This window comes from Natrix helvetica (assembly GCF_964273705.1).
Source record: "Natrix helvetica genome assembly, chromosome: 4".
Lineage (NCBI taxonomy): Eukaryota > Metazoa > Chordata > Lepidosauria > Squamata > Natricidae > Natrix > Natrix helvetica.
The window spans coordinates 147999796-148022268 of NC_138550.1; the positions used below are offsets into that span (position 1 = coordinate 147999796).

The 22473-nt window shown below is 37.8% G+C and overlaps 1 protein-coding gene and 1 long non-coding RNA gene across 8 annotated transcripts in view; one reads left to right on the forward strand and one right to left on the reverse strand.

The window, feature by feature from the left end:
• The window catches only part of LOC309391947, a 58132-nt gene extending 40510 nt beyond the window's left edge, over positions 1-17622 (reverse strand). Inside the window, exons 1-4 of the long non-coding RNA XR_014175357.1 lie at positions 17507-17622; positions 9139-9271; positions 8748-9044; positions 2011-2109 (exon numbers count right to left, since the gene is read on the reverse strand). This is a non-coding gene — a long non-coding RNA (uncharacterized lncRNA). The remainder of the gene's footprint in view (positions 1-2010; positions 2110-8747; positions 9045-9138; positions 9272-17506) is intronic.
• Positions 1-22473, forward strand: part of OXR1 (oxidation resistance 1) — a 249405-nt gene that overhangs the window by 170150 nt on the left and 56782 nt on the right. For 2 of the 7 annotated variants that reach the window (XM_081952820.1, XM_081952821.1), the window contains exon 1: positions 17666-17966. The exons of the other annotated variants lie outside the window; for them this stretch is intronic. In XM_081952820.1, coding sequence (XP_081808946.1) covers positions 17819-17966 — 148 coding nt within the window. In that variant the 5' untranslated portion in view covers positions 17666-17818. Of the gene's footprint in view, positions 1-17665; positions 17967-22473 lie in introns of those variants that run through there. 7 annotated transcript variants of the gene reach the window in all.

Genomic DNA, 22473 nt, shown 5'->3' on the forward strand with positions numbered 1-22473 from the left:
AAGCATCCACATATATATGCATTTGTGGACAATATGTACACTAATAACATTTCTGTAATTTCATTGTACTTCAGTTCAGACTTAGCTATTTGAGATGGATTTAGGACCAAGAGGCTTTCTTCTCTGGTTTTGTCTGATTAGAAACTGTGGGAAACTCTGTTTCAGTGGAGTTTCAGCAGCAGCAATGTTGTTGATATGTGCTTTAGGCACAATCACAATATTGCGCAACTGCCATGAATAAGAAATAGGAGCCTGTAAATTCTTGTTTTACTCTTTGTTTAACCACTAATTTTGCTTTCTTTTATGCCTTATTGCTGAATAAAAATGTTGATTTAAAATATTTCCTGTAAGGCTGGCTGTGAAATTATTATGATTAATAATTAGAGTAGAATAGAATAGAATAGAATAGAATAGAATAGAATAGAATAGAATAGATAGAATAACAGTTGGAAAGGACCTTGAAGGTCTTCTGGTCAAGCCCCCTGCTTAGGCAGGAAACCCTTCAGCACTTCAGACAAATGGATATTAAATGGATATTATTATTGTATTATTTATCTATTACTTAAACTTAGGTACTTAATGTTCTGGGTGTCATAGAAATTAATTTTCACTGCGTATAACATTATACCCCTTTTTTATTTTTCTATTTAGTGAATAGGAAGATGGCAGCAAAATGTACTGTTGCTATTTATTTTTAGAAAGAGATGGGAAAATAATCTTATTTGTATTTAGTGCCGGAAGCTGACTTTCTTAGGCTTGTGATGAATCAGTTAATCCCTAAGATTTGTAACTATATCATTACTAGTAATACTTGTGTGTTCTGATATAGCAACCTAAGAATACGAAAACTAAATCTATCTACTTAGAAGTCATTTCAGTGGCTAATTCAACATTTTAAGTTAATTAAAGTTAACTTAATTCATCAGAAGTTGAGCCCATAATTAAATCAACACTAAAATAATCTGTCTGAAGATTTAATTTATTATATTGTTATAAAACCTATATTGGACATGGCAATATTTTGATACCATGTACAATGCTTATTAAAATTATTAACGCTCTATTGATTAACTAATTCAATCAATTGAATATTCAATAAAAGAAAGACATATTATCAATCTTTACTTGTATTTGAAGCTATTTTGATTCACACAGTTAATTCATTTAGCCATAACATTGTTAGGTTTTGGAGATCATAATTAGTAAACCTCTGTTAATATGTCAGTTGTGTTGTATGAACATGGCCACTGCACTCTATCCAGTAGTCAATGGTGAAGGTAATTGGGATCTATCCAAGAGACAATACATAAGCAAACTGTGGTTTAGTGCAATAAGTAAGATATTCAGTACATAAAAATTGACCTTGATTTTACATATCTGAAATGATTTTATATATGTAAGTTTTTTGTATGATCAACAAGTTTATTCAGTCTGGGTACTTGATTATAAAAAAGTTACTGTATACCTACACACAGACAATTCTGATTTTCCTCCATATTGACAGCAGTTATTAACTGGGTTGAACAAAGCAAAATAAGAAAAAAATATTTCTTTTTAATTTCTCAATGTTAAGGGATTTTTAAAGAATAAAATCAAACAAGATATCCGATAACAGAATTTAGCTTATGTGTTAAATCAACCAATGACACAGCTTGCCTTCAGAAGTTGTGACGGCTTCATCACTTGAGACTTTCAAGAAGCAATTGGATTGCCATTTGTCAGAAATAGTTTAGGGTCTCCTGCTTGAGCGGGGGGGTGGGTTGGACTAGATGACCTATACAGTCCCTTCCAACTCTTAATCTGTTAATCTGTTCATGTAAATGCTATCTTCCTTTTATTACTGTAAATGTCTTCTATTGTTAAATTGTTATTTTATGCACAATATTCTGTCCAATTTAGCATCTTCTATCAATATTTAAATGTAAAAACAGTAGTATAGAAACTAATCAAAATATAATTAAAACTGAGGTCTCTTTTCCAATTGCAATTAATTTCTGAGGGTTTATTTACCTGTTTGTTTCTGTGTGACAGTTGTTCCAACTGCTTTAACATTTGTCCTGCCAGAATTCTATTGATGTAACAGAATCTGACTTAAGAGGGCATATGGAACTAGAAGGGATGAAAAAGAAACAATATAAAAAGCATTTCTGAAATTATAGATGCTGTTTGATATTTACTTTACTATTCAATTTCTATTAAATGTACTTCAAATCAGCTTTCCCAGTGTCACCATTTTCAGATATATATTTGAACTCATGATGCAATTAAATGTACTATGTATTTTCAAAAGTGTTGAGAACCTGATTTAATTCAGACAGTTTCGTTCAGAAGATAGTGATTAGAAACTGATATTTTTAGATACATGGAATAATTTAGAAATGTATTGATGGAACATTATTTGCTTCAGCATACAAATCCATAATTGGCTGGATTTGCATTGCTGTACCTGTTAAGCCTTAAATTATAGATGGCAATAAATGGATTGGAACTTTTTGATGACTGGATATTGCTATGAATATTTTGGAGGGAACACTAGCTATAGAGAGCAGGACACTGATGCAAAATAGACAGGTCTTATTCCATACTTAAAGTTAAGATTTATTATTTTTTTGCTAGGGCTTGGAAAGAAAGTTTGATATTTTCTCTGAAAGAAACGGATGGTCCAAAAATGTGAAATATAAATAAATATTTTTTGTTTCTTAAACTATGTTAACATAGATTACTTTGTGTAATAATTATTTTGATGTGTGCATTATGGTTTAGCAAACATGCATTATATCTTAGTAGCCACCTTGATTGACACAATTACAGATTGGAGCTCAAACAACACGGTAAGCAAAAATATAACTAATCTCATTTCAATATATGTAGTGAACAGCAAAGTTTTGTTTTAATTGCCTTAAAGGTCAGGATATCCTTCTCATACCCTTAATGCCACTCAGAATGTTATACTAGAAGTTATGAGAGTCCCTCTGTGAGTGAGATGGATGGTTTCAAAATTCGATAAATAAAAAAAGAAGAAGAAGATGGATTTAACATTAGAAGAAAACTTTGTTGTTGAAAGAGCAATTCATTATTGGGATCAATTTCCTGAAACCTCCTAAGCAGAGATTATCCAAACTCTCTTTTCAGGACCTTGGCTATATTTCAGAACCATTCAGAAAGGATCCATTGGCTAGCAGTTGTCATAATTAAGTGTCTGGCAATTGATCATGGAAGAGATCTGCAGTTTTTCTGTCTCAGTGAGCTGCCTTTAATCCAAATTCCCAATTTGACAGCAACACAAACATAGCACATCAGCTCTGAGAACTGAAAATGACCGAAATATCAGTTTTGAATGGCTTTCTGTTGAGAAGGCAACAATGTCGTTGCAAGTCTCATTTAGTCCAACAAACCTATTTCTTTCTCATGGGTATTTTTTATCTCTTTCAATTCTCCCATTTGTATTTTGAAATCTTACCTAAAATCTTTCATCTGAGAGACCAGTACTCCAAACACTTTTAGTGGGAAGGAGGAGAATACTTTGCTATATAAAGCACTAATTGCCCCTGTGACTATGTAGGACAGACGGGAGAAAGCTAACCATCAGACTGCAAGAACACAAGCGAGAGGTCAGACACCCAAACTCATTGGTAGCCTCACATTGCAATGAACAAGAACATACATTCAATTTTGCAGCTACTAAGATTGTTGGCCATGGAGGTACAAAGGTAGCCAAGGCAATGATTGAAGCTGGGAAACCGGCCCTTTGTCAGTTAACAGGAGTGCTGATTTATCACCAGTGTATTAGGAACTTAGGAGCCGGGGACTTAGCATAAGGAAGCCAATCACCGGCCATCAACCAATAGGAAGACACCACATAAATATGAAGCATAGAATAGCCCAAAGCAAAGATTCTGGTAGAGAGAGAAGTTCCCTGAGGATGGGCTCCAGCACAAGTCCAAAAGCTGGAAAATCTAAACCTCTATTCCTGGTGACTGACCCAGATGGGATCTTGCAAGGTGAGAAGACATTATCAGAGCATTTTGTTGCCAATCAAGAATCAAGTCTCTTGGAACAAATGACTTTATTGCTTTATTACCTAGGTCCTTATTTGTCTGGGCTCCTCTGCCTCGCGATCTCTCTCGGCTACCCACCTCCCCAGTTGCTTCTTTTCTGTATTGACATTTTCATCTCTGAGCTTTGATTACCACAATGCCACCCAAAAGACCACTGCCGGGGAAGCCGGGATTTGCGGGCTCCGCCCCAACATCCTCAACGTCCAGCCCCAGCGGACAACAGACACTAACTTCTTTGTTCCAGCCCAAGCCCTCTGATGTGGACTTTCAACAGATGTTTGAACAACTCTTAAAGGGCAGGAGGAATTAAAAAATCAACTGAAAGAAATGAACGAGCAGATCAGAGAGAATAAAGACCATGTGACCCAAAACTCACAGAGACTGGAACTTTTGGAGGAGGGAATGGCTGAGATGAGAAGAGAGGTGAAGGGAGTGCAGAAAGGAAATCAAGAACTGGAGAACCACCAGATAAAAACGGAATTTGAATGAATGTCCTTCTTTCTTAGGTTCCAAAATGTAATTGAGGCTGATGATGAAAACTTGAGGGATATTATGGCAAATTTATTGGCTGAATTTATTGGAAAAGACAGACAACAGATGGGGTGGGACATGGACCTGGTTTATAGAGTAAACTCAACATATGCTAGAACACACAATGTTCCAAGGGAGGTACACATGAAATTTCTTAGAAAGACCACAAGAAACGAGATTCTGAGTGCACAAAGGGGGCAAACATTAAAATATAAGGATAGAGAAATAGCCATTCTGAAACAGATCCCAAAGAAAGTTAGAGATAAAAGAAAAAATATTCGCACTTAGCGAATAAATTATACCAGAAAGGGGTGTGGTTTCAATGGCTGTTGCCAGAAGGTATGCTAATATTCTGGGAGGACACGAGAGTTAGAATCAACACGACCACTGAGGCTGAGGCCTTTATGGAAAAAAAATAAAGTGCTCCTAGATAAACCTAATGACACTACACCGGACATACAGGACACGGGAGGTGCCGGAGCTCTGCCAGGGGGGGTAGAAGAGGCAACATTGAGAAAACTCAGATCACAAAAATGAACTTGAAAATCTGTGTGATATAAAATGATTGAAATTATCTTAAGATAAAAGTTTATCGCTGACAAAATAGTACTTTGTAATAACAAACCAATGTATTAGTAAATGAAAGTTATGAGAATGGGGGGGGAGGGCCATTTCCTGCATAATGTAACTGTCAAAATTTGTACTTCATCCATTACCCCTTTCCTTGAATATTTTGTTTTAAAAACCAATAAAATTTTGTTTAAAAAAAAAAAGAAACAAGTCTCTTTCTTACTGATTTCTTTGTTTGCCCCCCCCCCCCTGCATATTTATGGACTAATAAGATATTTTAGTGGGAGTTTTCAAATAATGCCATCTCATTGTTCATGGAGATGCTGCCAAAATTCAATTAGCAAAAAGAATTTATTGAGATAATAGCCCATTTCCAAAATAAATAATGTTTAAAAGCTCAGAAAGAACTGGCGAACATGAAATCTGCATACATTGCCCTTGGAGATATAGAGTGCAGTATTTTTTTTAAAAAAAATATTTCTGTGTCCCTAAACTTGCAGTGGATGGCATTGAACTATCCTGACTGTGTGACAAAGGCATATTCCTCATAGTTGGTGTGATGGGGGCAACCATACATTGGCTTGAAACACAGTCTTTACATTAGACATCCAGGCTTGCATAGAAAAGAGTGAGCATTCTTGGAGAAAAAGACGGCAGTGATTATCCTCTTGTATCCTGGTTAAAATGTGCCAAAATGACTGATATTAACCTTATAATTAATGATCAGAAGTCACTGTCTATGGGTCCATTTGGTGAGAACTTTTAACATTTGGAAGATTGTGGCTTAGAGTAAAAAGAAGCAAATGAGTTAACAGATGACTTGAAAGAAAAGAATGTACTGGTATACATGAAACTAAGAGAAAAGGGGAAAATTTAATAGATCCGAATGAAAATTTTACAGGATGACACTATATAGAAATCTGAAGGAGAATACATAGTACGAATTGGGGTCCATCTATATTGCTGTGGGTATATATGAATGCAGGATTTTATATATTAGTGACATTTACATGTTACATATACTACTGTAAATGATCATAATGGAAGAACCAGATTTACGGAAGAATTGGGAAACATTCTGAATGCATGTAATAGGTTGGAATGGCTTTGAAGACTCAGTCCTGCCACAGGGCATGAGGGCTGCATGAGGGCTGCATGAAGGCCTACAGACAGAGCCTGTGGGATGATTATGTTGATGGTTCAGACAGTTTTAGCAACCATTGGCTGCTGTTTTTATATTAATTGGGATGTCAGATGTTATTTTTTGAAATAGCATCCTGCTGAAGCAAAAATAAAGTCAGTTCATTTTTGTTTGTGATCAACTCCAAACCGGTTTCTGAATGGAAATGCTCAGCTTCGTATTTTGCTATGCTTTATCATTGGATGAACTTAGATGAATGCAGAGCAATGTTTTCTACCTGTTCTGCATCCAGTTTAGTGACGCTCCAGAAAACTGCAGAGATTGAATTTCAGATTAGTACTAATGCTGAAATGTGCCCTTGAATTATTAAAACAAGTGGGGCACTGTTTTGTCTTTTCAAGATAGATGTTCATATTAGTAATGGATCTCAGTAGAGTTTGATGCTCTAATGCATTATAGAACTAACTGTAACTAATTTAGTTTGTTCTGTAACCACACGTGTTTCCTGTGGCTAATGCTGGAATCAGTCCAGTGGAGTGACTGAATCATTAAAGTTCAAAGAGCCTGTTTCCTTTTTAGGAAACAGGCACCCCACACTTTAAAGCATTTCACGTGAACAGGAGATATACAATAGCAGCAAATGACTTCTGTCTGCAGCCTGGAGCCCAAACAACTACCAAGTAGAACTGACTTCTGCTAAACATTCATATATTCAGCATTGATTGTTTGTTTTTCTGAAGATATCAACAGCAATGTCCTGCTCACAAGTGAAAGGTATGTTTCATCTGCTTTTCTAAAAATACTGCCGCTATTTTAACACACTTTTAATTTTGCAAGTCTGTATATATTTTCTTAAGTGAGAATCCTAATGAAAGCTACAGAATTTACTCACCAGGAAACTTAGTAAGAATTGGGGTGCACAATCAATGTTACAATTCTATTTGGTAGGTGAAATTGAGCAAGGAAATCATTCCGAAGGAAGAGGAAAGCATTTTCAATATTTTGGGACAAATTGTTTATTCTTAATTGATTACTAGATGGCAATAGGGACTTTTTTTAATCATTTAAATATGGGTAGTCCTCCACTTATGACTGCAATTGATCCCCAAATTCTATTGCTAAGTAAGACAGTTAAATGAGTTTTCCTCCATTTTACGATCTTTCTTGCCACAGTTGTTAAGTGCATGACTGCAGTTAAATTAATAACATTAAGTAAATCTGGCTTCCCCGTTGATTTTGCTTTCCAGAAGTTTGCCATTGGGGATCACATGACCCCAGGACACTGCAACTGTCATAAATACATGCCAGTTGCCAAGTATCAGAATTTTGATCATGGTACCATGGGAATGTGCAACCGTTATAAATGTGAATGTCCCTTTTTTTTTAGATCCATTATAACTTTGAACAGCCACTAAATGAACTGTTATAAGTTGATGGCTATCTGTACACTACCACCACTTGACAGGATGTCAGATGCCACTGCAAATCCTGCCTTTGGGAATGCATTGCAAATGTTCATTAAAAACAAAATGCTGTGTAGCTACTGCAATGATACTAGAAAAAAAGTATGGCTGTGCCATGACTAGCTCATGAAAGCAGCTGTGATTTTTCTTTTTAGTGCCATAGTAACCAGATAGATACTACACTGTAGATGGGTTCCTAAAACATGTCTTCTGCCAATCCAGGCCAGCATTTTGTGTTAATACTCCCCTACACCTAACATCTTTTTTTTTTAAAAAAAAGAATCTAATTTCAGCATTGTTTTTACCACATGAACACCAATTACAGTCTCATATTCCAGAAATAGGTAAGGTGCTCACTTTGGAGCCTATGGGAACATTTGTTCCCTCAAAGCCAAGGGTGTGCATCCCAGATCAACCCCCTCTCCCAATTTCTTTATTTTAATCAACTTTGCCAAAGGCTTGTTTACTTTTTCATCCTAGCTCACACACTTTTTCGGAGTATAGCTTCCTGTTTGCTATTCAGGAATTTATTTGAGTACAATATTTCCTTCAGCAGAATGCTTTATTTTTCCTCTGAAAATAATCGGAACAAAATATGTTTGTAAACTTTGCCCAAGGAAATCCATCTTGTCATTGTCAGATGCTTAAGATTTGAACAGAAGCTTTATCGTGTTTTTTTTTAAAGAGTTCCTTCTAGGAGGGAACCATTTCAGCAGACTTATCTTCATGACTTTCTGCCATGAATCCTATCTGGATTATTTCTAAAGCTATAAGGAGCCTTAGCCATCTTGGTTAGGTCTGTCAGCTTCATACCTCACAACATTTCTTTATTTCTTTTATTTGTTTATAGATCAAACTTCTTAACCACCCATCTCCCTCAGAGAGGGGATTTTATAATCTTGTTACTTAGATATTGTGTCTAGACTTGCAAAAAATTGCCAAATTATGCTCAAGGCTCTGATAAATTGCAGGATTTGAAAGTACCTTGAACTATCTGCAGATTCCTTGGGTAGTAGATGAAATTGATTCTTTTCCCTGTCAAGTCCTTCCATTCTCTAGTATTGTTTCCAACTTGACAATTATTGCTGATAAATTGGAAAGCATTCTGAGGCCTGGGAGTAAGATATACCTGCTTCTAGGTAAAATCAAAAGACTTCAGGCACATATCATACTGTGCAAAGGTTCTGAAGAGCAATCCATTTTGAAATAAGGTAAAAAAGATTCCTGTCTGGAGCCTGAAAAGATGGTACTTCAGCCATATTCAGGGATTAACAACCATATCTGGAAAATACAGAAATTCATTCATTCCCTTGCTCAATCTTGGTATATTTTTCAAAAATTCTTTAATAATACCGAAATTTATTAGATATCTGACCTTGAAGACAACTGGACTACTTTTTGGACTGCTGTAGTTGTTTATTAAGTAATCTGGAAACTTTGTCTATGGTTTTTCTTTCTTTGATCTCTCTTTTCTTTCATCCCTCTTCCAATAGGTCTTAACTGCGAATCTACTGAAGATAATGATTAGCATTATTTATTAGTATTATACTTTGTTCAGCCACTTGTTTGGATTTGGCATTTTTATCTACCTAATAACTCATTCCAAAGGCAGTTGCTATTTGATGATATTAAAGATATTGTCACAGTATGCAAGCTCTTCTTTTTGCAATTGACTGATATTAATTTTGTCAAAACTGATGTTTACTTTGGTCCAGCCACTCTCTCAGTCCTAGAAGCAGATAAGGGCAAACCATTTCCCAAAATATTACCAAGAAGGCCCATGTAGTCATCCAGAGTCAAGACTGACTTGAAGGCACACATACATCCTTCAAAAAGTAAAAAAAAAAGAGTTATTACTCACACAGCCAATATAAAAAAGTATTTCTTATGTACATATGGGATGTTTTGCACTCCAAGCAATGATCCAAAACTGTGTGAAAGCAAGTTATGCATTGGTAAAGAGTTATCAAAAGGTAATTTGTTTCAGTAGTTTATTGACATTGGCATTTTCAAAGGTTCAACACTAAATGTTTATAGTTTGCAAATCATGTTGTAGATATTCAGAGTAAGGCATATTATACAATTTTGCAAAATGAGCATGTGGCAATTGTTGACACGGTCTTTTATCTTCAGATTTCTAACAATCTACATAATGTAATACTGCACAGCTGTACAGTATTTTATATATTACTGTAGAAACCTGGGAAATAAAAAAACTCTGTAGTCCAGATAATATTTTCCTAATATAATTATTTTGACTTCCCCTATGTCTTCATCTTATTAAGGAGCAACTAAATGCTGGGCACAGGCAACTAAGTCATGTAAATAAAATAAATTAGAACTCTGTTTCTCTGTATAATCTAAAAGAATGAGCCAGTGTGACATAACTGGAAATTATTACTATTAATAATATGTTTTTTTCTGCCTTTTCTTTATAAAACTGAAAGTAACACCAAGTTTTCTTTTCAGAACAACTCCAAGCTGGTACTGTTTTAACTGTTGTCAGCTGATTAGAGTCATATATGTGATATGGGAAGACTATACAAATTGAATTAATAAATATGGTAAATAAATGTTATAATGAATAGCTACGTTATTTTTTTTTTATTAAAAAAGTTTTATACAAACAAATTTTCCCCCTTTTAACCCCCCCACCATACAATGTAAATCTCATACAGATGCTATGCCCCCTCCCCTCCCCCCAAAAATTTTCTCATTCAAATATTATACTAAATACTTTACCCCCTCCCCTCCCCCATCTTAAAATAGATTACTCATTCACATATTATACCCCCTCACCTCCCAACAGACATAATATGAGTTTCTCTTAAAGTAACAATAGCCCATTAATCCCATCTTCTAAGTTAATTGAACATATATAAATCATAATATAAATTTCTCTTAAAATAACAATATTCCATTAATCCCATCTTCTAGTTTAATTATGCATATATATTACCCCACCCTCCACCCTAACCCACCCCCACCTCCCACTCAACCCCCCCCTGACTTCTGCTATACACCACTCTAACAATTCCAAGCAGCCCATGTATTATTTACTCGAATCATCTATCAGTCTAAACATTCTTACCTAAAGGCTACATAATACCTCCTAATCTGGTATTTATTCTGTATGTAATCAATCCATTTTACCATAGCTACGTTATTCACTGTTTAAGGTAGGATTTCTTTTAACTAATATTTGTGTAATTAGCTACAATCATCTGATTTCTTCACTGTGAATCCTCCATTTTTATTTTTTTACAAACTAGCGGTATAATACATTGGAAAGCATTCTGTGAAAGAGATCAGAACCTTTTATCAGCAGGGTCACTTTGAAAACTGAACTGAGACTAAATTTGATGTGGGTAAAGAAACTGTCAGGACAGAAAGGAAGATTGAGTTCAAGATGCAGGCTGCAGAGAAAAATATTTCAGAACAAACTCCAGTCCATTCTTTGGAAGAGAGACTTGAACAATAGCACAGAAGTCTGCCACCATCTCAATTTTCAACTTTTTTTCCCTTTTCTTCCAGGTGATGTGACACAGAACAGATTTATTTTTTAAGAGGTTGAAATAATTCCAGATGTTTTTTTTTAATGTAACACACTTTAATCTGTGTTAAATTACATTTTGATATGCATGGCTTAAAACATTTACTGAATGTCATTCATGTGTTTGAATGGGAGAGAGAGAATAGGAGACATATAGGATTCTCACATCCAGTCTTAGCTGCATGTATCTTCAAGTGTTGCACAGGAAGTATGGCTATTAAGTTAATAACTATATGAATTGCTGTTCATTGTCTTATTTGATCTATTATGGAAATTTGTGTTAGAGGTAAATTGTAGAGCTTTAACGCATACATTCAAGCTATCTTGTGATGGTGTCACGTTAAACTGGTATATTCCAACATGTTAATTAACCTTTTCTTTAATGCTGTGTATACTATGGAATTTTGAGTTATAGGTCAAAAACATACAATCATCTGATTCACAGGCAGGCAACCTACCTGAACTTTTATAATAGCCAAGAAAAGTATTCTTAGACATCCAAAAACAATTTGAAAGTCATGGCATTTCTCTATGGATAAGCAGTACTTGAATAATATTGGGGTCCAGCTAAAAAGAATGAGTCTTACATGGAAAAAAAAACCTACAAAACACGCTTTTGAATTATTTTTTCTTTTTACTGCAGACTGGAAAGTCGTCCGTAGAAATTAGGTGCAAAAGAATGACAATTTAGAATTAAGGGATTTTAAGCCAGGATGTTTAAAATATCAGACCTGAAATGAGCTGGTGTTTCTCCTAGCCCAGTTTTCTTTTATTTGAGAAAATGTGAATGAAGAAAATAATTTTCATGTAAACAATTAAGAAACAAATATGCTTGTGATTGAACAGGAGACTACAATATCTTGATATCCATTCATCATGCTAAAACTTTTGTTAAAGGCTTCAATATTACCCAATTAAGTACATATTGTTTAAACAAGTAAAAAGATTCTTATCTGGTAAGACGACTTGCACATGATGAAAAAAAGAATGCTTTTTATGTAGCTTTTAAAGTCAAAAGTTCCTCATTGGTATTGATACTTGGCAGTTATATTACAATGAGAGAATGGCCCATGCTGATACCCTGGGGCAGCTCGTTTTCCGGACAGGTGTACTCATTGCAAGGAAAGGCTCGGTTTTTCACCTTGTTCCACCTGTGCATGGAGTTAAAGGACTAAAGGGATCTAATTACAGTCATATATGACTTTCCAATTTTAAGATCAAATTCAGATTTAATCAGCAGCAAGAAATTAATATGTTTTCTTTGCCATGTTTGCCTGGCTACAAGAGTGCCACTGTAATTTGGAAAGAGTGCTCCAAACAAGGATCACAACTTATTTAACAGAAATATGCGCATACAGAATTCTCAGAAAACTCAAACTGCATCTACTGAAGCTTTTTGCCTACTATCTATTGTTGAAATGTACTTTTATAGGCACTCTATTTATCCATGAAATAATTACAAATAGTTATACCTTTTCTGTATTTTTCTCTTCTAAATCTTCATTGTTTTAAAAGCAACTCTTTTCTCTCTTTCTCAAGTATTATTTTGTCACTTTTGTCCATTTTATCTGAAGGTAAATGATGAGTCATTCTACTAGCTGCCAGAAAATCAATCTATCCATCCAGCTATCTATCTATCATCTATCTATCTATCTATCTATCTATCTATCTATCTATCTATCATCTATCAATCATCTATCTGTCTTTTCATATAGGCAAATCTGTCACAGAGGCCAGAAGATACTCTGAGACACAATGTCACTTTTCTTGATATGGGTTAATACATGGAGGGAGTATAGTCTTGTAAAATAATCTTACTCATCTGCATTCCTTCTTGTAGCTATTCCTTAAAATAGGCCACATTGGCCACAGAGAACTCTTGCTTGGGTGAGTCTTATTCAGCTGCCAACTGCAATATAGGAAAAGCTGACTTTTCACCTAGCAGCATGAGCCATACAAGCCAAAATTAGTTCATTATCCCACACCAAAGCTCTGTGTATAATAAAAAAGCGATCAGATCTTGGCTTTAAACAACAACAACGAAAAATACAGGAGAGAGATACAAAACTCTTTGTTTCCATCTAATTAACATCCAGATTTAGGCAGGGTAGGTCTGATACCCCCTAATTATATAAATTATACCATCACAGAATATGGGTTGCAAGATTGTAATCCAATCCCCTGAGCAGTGAAAACATCCGCTAGTACAGCATTTCCAGTGGATAAGCAATCCAACCTGATTAAACACTTGTAGCTAAGCAGACTGCACCACTGTTTTCAACAGGCCTTCTGTTAGAAAATTCTTCCTGATGCCCATTCATAATCCTTGTAATTTATGTTCACTGTTTTTATCTTACCTTATGGAGTAACATTGAACACCGTCTTGACGGTCCTTCAGATACTAGAAAGTTCTTACATTTCTTTCCAGTTCTTCTTTTAAGCTAAACATTTTCAATCATTCCTCATAAGTTTTTTCCTACGTGGCTTCCTTCCTATTGCATCACACTTGTAATCACCAAACCCACTCAGATATTCTTCATATCAACCCACTCATACCTTTGATTTTTCTATCCAAATAAAGGGCTTTGCATTTATCCCTGCCAACATTCAACTTGCTGCTATGGCCCATTGTCCAGGTAGATAAGATCTTTCTAAACTTACTTTCTCCTAAGTTATTTGTTATCATCCTATTTTTGCAACCAATTCTGAATCCTTCTAATAATATAGTCGTCCTCACATTTTGCCATCTTCTCTACTAGAATCTCCTGGGAGATGGTAAATGCTTTGCAGAAATAAAAATGCATTATGTCCATTGTATAGTCACTCTTAAAAAAATGATATTGGTTTGGTTTGGCATGAGCCCATTCTGATTTGTCCCAAGCCATGCCTTCTCTAACATTTTTCAAACAACATAGAAGGAGCCTTCAAGATGATACTTTATGTTCCTCCAAGATCTGAGATGTGAATGAAAATAGCCTTGAGATTGAAACTTCGTTATGGTAGCTCTGTAACCATCTCATAACTTATTTTGAACTGCCCTTTTCCCGTTGTGTCAGTTGTTCTTGTGTCGATTTCAGCAGAGAAGGAAATTATATTATCACCATACCATTTTTCCAAGAAGTGAAACCGTCCCTTTTCCCCTCCTTCTTTTGCTACTGATATAGATAAACCCTCTTCTTGCTGTTAACTTCCTTTATGAGCGTAAATTCCTTTTGTGCTTTGAACTTTATTTCCTTCTCTCCAGATACTAACTGCTTGCTGGTACAACTCTTTAGTATTTAACTTCAGGGCTACAGGTATCGCCTCAAGGCCTTCAAATGTTCTGCCTAATTGTAAACACTATTGTGACAGAAGAAAAATATTAAATATATGGAGGAAAATCATATTCTGCTTTTAAATTTCATTTGAATTTTAAATTAAAATTATATGCACTGTAGCAATTTGAATTACATTTGAATTAAATTGCCTTGTTTTTCTCTTAGCCCTATTCATTATTTTGTGCTCTGTCATTCTTCAGTTTTTGTTTTGGAAGATGCAAATGTCTGTATTACAATAATAATAGTTAAGGCAGCCTCACTGTTAATTAAGTGGCTTGCCATTGTTTTTCCTTTGTATTTCCAATCTAGTATATAACCTTGAAATTCCTTCCATCCCACTTATGTCTTGAAATTAGCCAAAGATTGACTAATTGTGAACCAGAGCCATCAGGGGTGGGATTAGGGGGAACATAACCAAAATGGCACAAGTAGAGCAAAGCCCCAAAGCTTTGCAAATGCATAGAAATTATACATAGGAACAAAGCAACAAAGCTTGTATCCCTTGGTCTCCACCTGCTATGAATATGCCTTATGCTATGTGCTAAATTTACATAAAATGTGAGGCAGCATGGTGGAGTTGAAAAACAAAAGCAATTGTATTAGTCTGTCTGACTGCCAGACTTCCAGGAATTCCCTGGCATTTGGAGATATAGCTTGATCTAGGATGCCCAGATTCCCAGCTGAAACTATGATTGAGTTTGCTTTTGTGATGTGAGATCCCATCACATCTTGAGTCTGCTTATTGGTGTTCATGTGCTCTGGTAGTCTTCTGTCCGTCTGTCCTATGTAGTGGTTGTTCTAGTTCTCACATTGTATTTTGTAGGTGACTCTTGGGTCTTTTGATTACTTAAAATGCTTTAATTGATTTGTGTTCTATGGTGATGCCATGTCATTTTAATAGTCTGTCGGATGTTTTGATATATTTTCATATGCATTGGTTCTGCTGTAGTGGGTTGAGTGGTCAGACATCTTTTGATAAAACTGAGTGCGTTGTGTACTACTGCTGCCATGGATCTTTCACTAGTTTTGGATCTATGGACATAAAGAGTGCCGCGAGATCAAATGCAACCATATTTTTGTCTTCTGTTTTTAGTTCCATTTTCCTGAGGCACTGTAGCAGGGTGTTGAGAGTTAAGTGTGAAAGACTATATTTAGTTCTAAAATTGCTGTATTGCATCTGTACAGGGCTTCTTTTCATTTAAGTCAAAATAGTTTTATCATTTTTATATATAATTTAGCAATTATGCTAAAATCAATTATTACTGTTATTTTCTGCATGTAGCTCAGAGAAGGGCAGTATGCCATTAATGTAGCATTTCTGGTATTTTATTCTGTATTGGTGGGACATATATTAAAAAAAACCAATATAGTCCTGCATTCTTTTTTCATAAGCAACAACCAATTGCATCTCCCTTTAACGTTTGCTGATAGCTCTTAAAGGTAGCAATGAACTCCTTGATTTTTGCACCTGGTTCTGGAGGATCTCTTGAAACTGTAGGTTATTTTAACTATTACACTAATGACTTGCTTCCTTTCTCTTACTTCTTTAACTTCCTTCAAATTTATCTTAAAAGGCTACTAAGCTTTGAACTATTTATATGAACCTTTTGGCATAGCAGCATATCTCTCAAGCCTGAGCCTCAGTGTGCAATACTTGAATATTAGAGCAAGGTTGACGAAACTCACTTTTACTTTTCATTTCATTTCATTTTATTTGATTTCTAGACCGCCCCCTCTCCCCAAAGGGACTCGGGGCGGTGTACAGGTACCCAATTAAAAACCTTACAAATAATCATAAATATAGTTAAAATCGAATTAAACTTTAAACCCCTGTACAAATTTATAAAAATTAAAAACTTAGCCTAAGACCAAAAATTTAAAAATACAGACTGAGGTGGGAGAGCTGGAATTAGGCCAAGCCGGCTAGATTAAACAGGTGGGTTTTGAGCTTCTTACGGAAGGAGCGAAGGAGCGGAGGTCCGTGGTTGTTCTAATATCAGGGGGAAGGTCATTCCAGAGGGTCGGGCCCATCACAGAGAAGGCCCTTCCCCTGGGCGTTGCCCGCTGACACAGCCTAGTGGATGGCACCCGGAGGAGTCCCTCTCTGTGTGAGCGAATCGGCCCTCTCTGTGTGAGCGAATCGGCCGAAGGGATGTGTGGGGCAGGAGTAAGCACGCATAGAATCACATTCTCAGGAAGGTGCAGTTACATAATCATAACAAAAGTGTCCCTAAATATGTCAATTGAACGTATTTTCTTTCAGTTACCTATGCTTGCGATGTAAGTTTTAGTTTAAAAATTTTGTGGAAGTCAGACAAATGCTCTGTACACCGACATAGGATGTCTATGATTTAAAAGATACTTTTAAGTCCACCTGATACATCCTGATGGAAATACCTAATTTACCATTTGGGCATTCTTTTTATTTCAGAGAGTGATGGGAAGAAAGTGCTATCTTTATTTGGGCAGTATCTTTGTTGAGGTCAAAAGCTTTCTCCCAGCTCCTTCTGACTGGTAGTTTCTTTAGTTAGCAGCTTCACAGAAGGATTCCAGGGTTTACTTTTTTTTGAGATTTCCTCTGCTGGTTTACAGCTCCCAAGATTTATTCTCCCATCCCTCTCTTAATTCCTGCAGCTCCAGGCAGAGTCAGAAATTCACAAGCCATTAGTGTCCCCTCCTAAGGGGAGGGCGTGCGCCTGTGTTGGCGCGGTGTGGTATGTGTGAAAGAGAGGGAGAGGGTGAGCAAGAGGCGTGCAAGAGTCCTCACCTTCCAAGCACGTGTCCAGTCACCTCCTAAGGGGAGGGCGTGTGTGCGCGTGAGAGAGACAGAGACAGAGGGTGGAGGTGAGAGACACACGTGCAAAAGTCCTCACCTTCACCCACGCGCGTCTCCAGCCCTGCGGGGATCTTCGCTGAGAAACTCGGGGGAGGCGGGCCGAGGCCTCGCCTCCTTCCAGCCACACCCACCGTAGCCGCGCCGCTCGGTTCCTTTCAGCGCCGGAGATCTGAGGCGGCGTCAGCCCCAACTTTTGCCTAACTTTTCCCCCCGCTCTTTCTTCCCCGGCCGCGCCGCTCTCCGTTTCCGCTCCGAGCTCGGCTTCTAGTCCGCCATGAGGGTGCCTCGCACTGCCCGCCCAGCGCGGTAGTTCCCCGAACTCGCCCCGCTTCCTAGCTCCGGAGCCCCCATGGAGTACCTCACTACCTTCACGGGCAAGAGCGGCCGCCTGCTGAGGGGCACCGCCAACCGCCTCTGGGGCGCCGTCCCCGGCGCGGGGAGCCTCCGCCAAGTCCACTTCCAGGATTCCCAACACGACGGGACGCCCTCGCCGCCCGGTAAGGCCTCCCGCTTGGCAAAAACACTTGGCCCCAGCTGGGCCGGCGGGTTTCGGGAGGGAGGAGGAGGAGAAGGAGAGGGGTTTCCTGGGTTCCTTCGTAGCTGGACAGTCAGAGAGATAGAAAACGTCCGTCCTTCACTCCCTCCCTCATGTGGGACTACACTTCCCAGAATGCGCGACCCCTAAAAAGTTGTGTTTCCCAGACTTTGGAGGGCGCTCGGTTGGAGAAGACGGGTTGCAGGCGCTGAAACTCTGGGCCTACCCTTCCCCTGCAGCTTTAATCCAACGCCCCTTTGGTGTATTTGGACTGGTGTGTGAGATTTTCGTGTGTGAGATTTTCATGAGGTGTTTACATAAAAGGGGAGAAAAGGGAAAGGAGCCTGGAGTATGAGGAAGTGGGTTGAATTCAAGGGAGACACGCGAGTGCATATTGAAGTTAGGGAGAAAATTGAAGGGGAAAAAAACCCCACTCTTCTCTTTTCTGGGGCTACATTTGGCCTTTTGCAGGTGAAAGGGTTTTTTCCCCAACATCCTGTACTCCGTCTGTCTCTCCTCCTTCCTTCCTCTGCTACTCTGTGGCCCATCTTCCCCAGCCTTGCCAAGATTTTCCTTGTTTAAGGAGTGGAAGAAAGCCCAAGCCAGAGTGGGGGGGGGGGGGGGCACCACTGGTGCTGACACCCATTTGCTTTATTTTATTTTGTTTCCTAATAGGACAGCCTATTGCAGTGTTTCTTTTAACTTTTTTTCTCTTTTTTATTTTTTTTTCCTCTTTTTTAAAATTATGGAATTATGGTCTGTATTTATCAATATTTTACCAGATTAAAAATTAAAATGGACACGGCTGCAGCCATACTGTTTTTCACAATTGTTTGGTGGGCTTTTAATATTGTGTATTATTTTTTTCAAGGTAGACTGGCAGATAATTTTGGTTTTGAGTCACCTTGAGAAGGTCCTGGGAAACCTCCAGGCGAACTAGGATCACACTTTAATATACACTGTCCTATTGAACTATTCCTGCCAGAAAACTTTGGTAGCTTTTTTCAGTTCTTTTTCTTTGCTACAGCAGGGAAAATGAATATCAGCGCTGTCCTTGAGAAATTCTCAGTGTAGCAGCTATACCTTCTGCCTCTGCCTTTGCTTTTGAATCCCACCGAATAGTAATTTCTGGATCCACACATCACCTCTTATTTAAACAAGCCATACTAGCCTTTTTCCTATTACTGCAGTTTACACATTACATTAACTCAAAATATGGTTTGTTTATTTAATAAATTTACATTGCCTTATATGTATGGCTCTGAGTGGTGAAGAAACACAAAACAAAATCACCAGAAAAACAACAACAACGTTAACAAGCAGTTTAAATACACACTGTAATCTGGTTTGTTTTGCATTACCATGATGTGTGAAGGCATTATGTTTTATTTATTATGTATATAGGTTTAAACAAACTGATTCTGCTTGATTCTGGATACTGTATATAATCAACACCAAATAATAAAGATAAATGATGCATCCCAGTACATGTATAAAAAACAGAAATAGAATGTTCTGAACAAAATCTTGCATGAATTTATCTGTCAGCCTGATCAAAGTTCTGAGCAAATATCCAAGTTTTTAATGCCTGACAAAATATCAGGATTGTTGAGAAAATGCTGTTGTAGAGGGCTGGCCACATGACAGAAAAAACATAATAACTAATAACTGTATCTTGTAACCAGTGGGCTGTAGATTAGAATGGTGTAAATATGTAAATTGTAAGGGTAAGTAGGAACTTTAAACCTAGAACACTTTGCTTTGATTGGAGAAACTACAGGAGATATGGCAGTGAAGCAAGGAAGTCACACATGCATGGGTCCTGAACTTTTTAGCTTCTCCTTTTGTGGTTTTGTTTTGAATTAAAGTAGCTGTAATCATGTTTTCTCCTTATGGGCCACGTATTGCCTGCTTCTGTGTTTGCATCATAACATTGTGTAGCCACAGCCATGTCTGAACAGAAAACGCCATTGACTGTTTGTGCAAAGTAGTGTATTCATAAAGATTTTAATAGTTTTGTAGCTTTGGGGAAAATTATTTATTTTTAAGCAAAGGTGTTAATAGGCATGTTAAAAGTTAACGCAGACTTTTTGTCCAAGTGAGAGATAAGAAAGTTACATAACATAAAATGTCCATGTATTTTTGAATCCAATGTTACATTAAAATAGGATCTCAAGGATTATTTTCTACTATGTACTTTAGTATGCTTAAGAATAATAAGAATAACATAAACATAATGTAGTTGCAATATCTACAAAAGCAATTATTTGTATAGTTTAGAATTATCCAAGAATTCAAAAGTAAATTTAATGCTCTTGCATTTAAATTTTCATTTACTTTTAAAATCTATTTTCAAAAATATAAGGTAATTTGTATTTGAGGGGTGAATTGTTTTTCCCCAAAATTCATATCTAGAATAGCTATGCTTAGATTATGGTTTGGTATAGATATCCTAAGTTAAAAATGCCCTAGGATAGAATTTAACTACAGGCAACTGTAGCCAGAATATTAGTGACAATCTTTTGATTTTAGTTAAAATCTTTACTTTTTAATTAACTTCAATATTGTGTGATGAACAAGCAAGCTTTGTTGTTATTTTTAATTTGTAGTTGGGGCAGTGGTAGTAGTGGCAATGGGAGGCCCCGCCCACCCGCCATAATGCTTCTGTGCAAGTGCAAAAGCGTTGCACGTGAGCGCACACGGGAACGAGCCCGAACTTGTAGTAAAAATATTTTCAACCCACCACTGAGTTGGGAAACTTATCAAATAGTAGTTTGAAATCCTGTATGGTTCTTTCTAGTCATAGTTTAAATAAATAGCAGTTTACATAGCTTCAGATGTTACAGCAGTTGGAAAGCATGCAAATGTGAGTAGATTAATAGGTACCCTTTGGCGAAAAGGTCACTGTGTTTCTGTATTTTCATGCTGGCCACATGATAACATAGCAGCCTTACTCAAAAGGAAGCATACCAATAAAAGTATGACAGCCTTGTCCCTCCCCCCAAGGACACAATCAAATCTTAAAGAGCCTTCCAAACCCCAGGTGAATGAGGGCTTCTGGAGAGAGAGGGGTGTTCCAGAGAATAGAGGCACTTGCTTTCTTAGTCCTACACAGTAACATTGTTTAATTGAGGGACCTGGAACATATCTATTCTGCTTGACTGTACTAGGCGGGGAGAAATTATTGGAGATGAACAATCCAGATAATCAGTCCCTGTGCCCTCAATGGCTGATATTCTAAATTTTATTTCATTTTCTATGATATTGTTGTGCTGGTTAAAAGCTATAGTAATTATAAAAATGCTGGTTTCATAATGCCCTTTGAATCTAAATTTACACTAAGAAGTTATTACCGTGTTTCCCCGAAAATAAGACAGGGGTTTATTTTCTTTTGCCCCACGAAATATGGCCTTGGGTTTATTATAGGGGAGGGCTTATTATTTTCTGGGGCAGGCGAGAAGTGAAGCGCGCCTTTTACCTTTCCAGCTCCGTCGCGTTCCTCGCCATTGTGCTCAGGGAAGCGGCTGGTTAAAAAAAAAAACCTTCTCCCGAGTTCAATCAAACTTCTTGAACTCGCAAGAGGTTTTTTTTTTTTTTTAACCAGGGCTTCCCTGGACACAATGGCGAGGACTGCGACGGACCTGGAAAGGTAAGAGGCGCGCCTCGTGGCCCAACACCGCCCACCTTGCCCCAATGGTAAAGGCAGCCTGCCTAGTTCCCTTCCCTGCCGCCCCTTGAGCGAGGGGTGGCAGGTGGGGGGAGGAGAAGCGAAGCGCGCCTTTTACCTTTCCAGCTCCGTCACGTTCCTCGCCATTGTGCTCAGGGAAGCGGCTGGTTAAAAAAAAAAAACCTCCTCCCGAATTCAATCAAACTTCTTGAACTCGCGAGAGGTTTTTTTTTTTACCAGGGCTTCCCTGGACACAATGGCGAGGACTGCGACGGACCTGGAAAGGTAAAAGGCGCGCCTCGAGGCCCAACACAGCCCACCTTGCCCCAATGGTAAAGGCAGCCTGCCTGGTTCCCTTCCCTGCCGCCCCTTTAGGGTGGGGGGGGCGGAGAAGCAAAGCGCGCCTCTTACCTCGCTGCATTCCTCGCCCATTCGTCCAGTGAAGTCCCTTGTAAAAAAAAAAACCATGAATTCAACTAGCAAGGTTTTTTTTTAACAAGGGGCTTCAATGGGCAAAGAACGCAGCGGAGCTGTCAATCTCCGGTAGCTCTAGGACATGCGCCTGGCGGCTCCCCCCCCCACATTGGTAAACGTTGCTACAAATGAGACTCCAAACAAATGATAGAATGGGGGGGGGAACGAAGGCAGAGGACAGAGAATGAAACAGAAAAGGAAGAGAAGGGGGGAGGGAAGGAAGGGAAAGGAAGGCAAAGGACAGAGAAAGAAACATTCTCCCCCCCTTCTCTCCCTTTCCTGTTTCTTTCTCTACCCTTTGCCTTCCTTCCCCCCATTCACTTCCTTT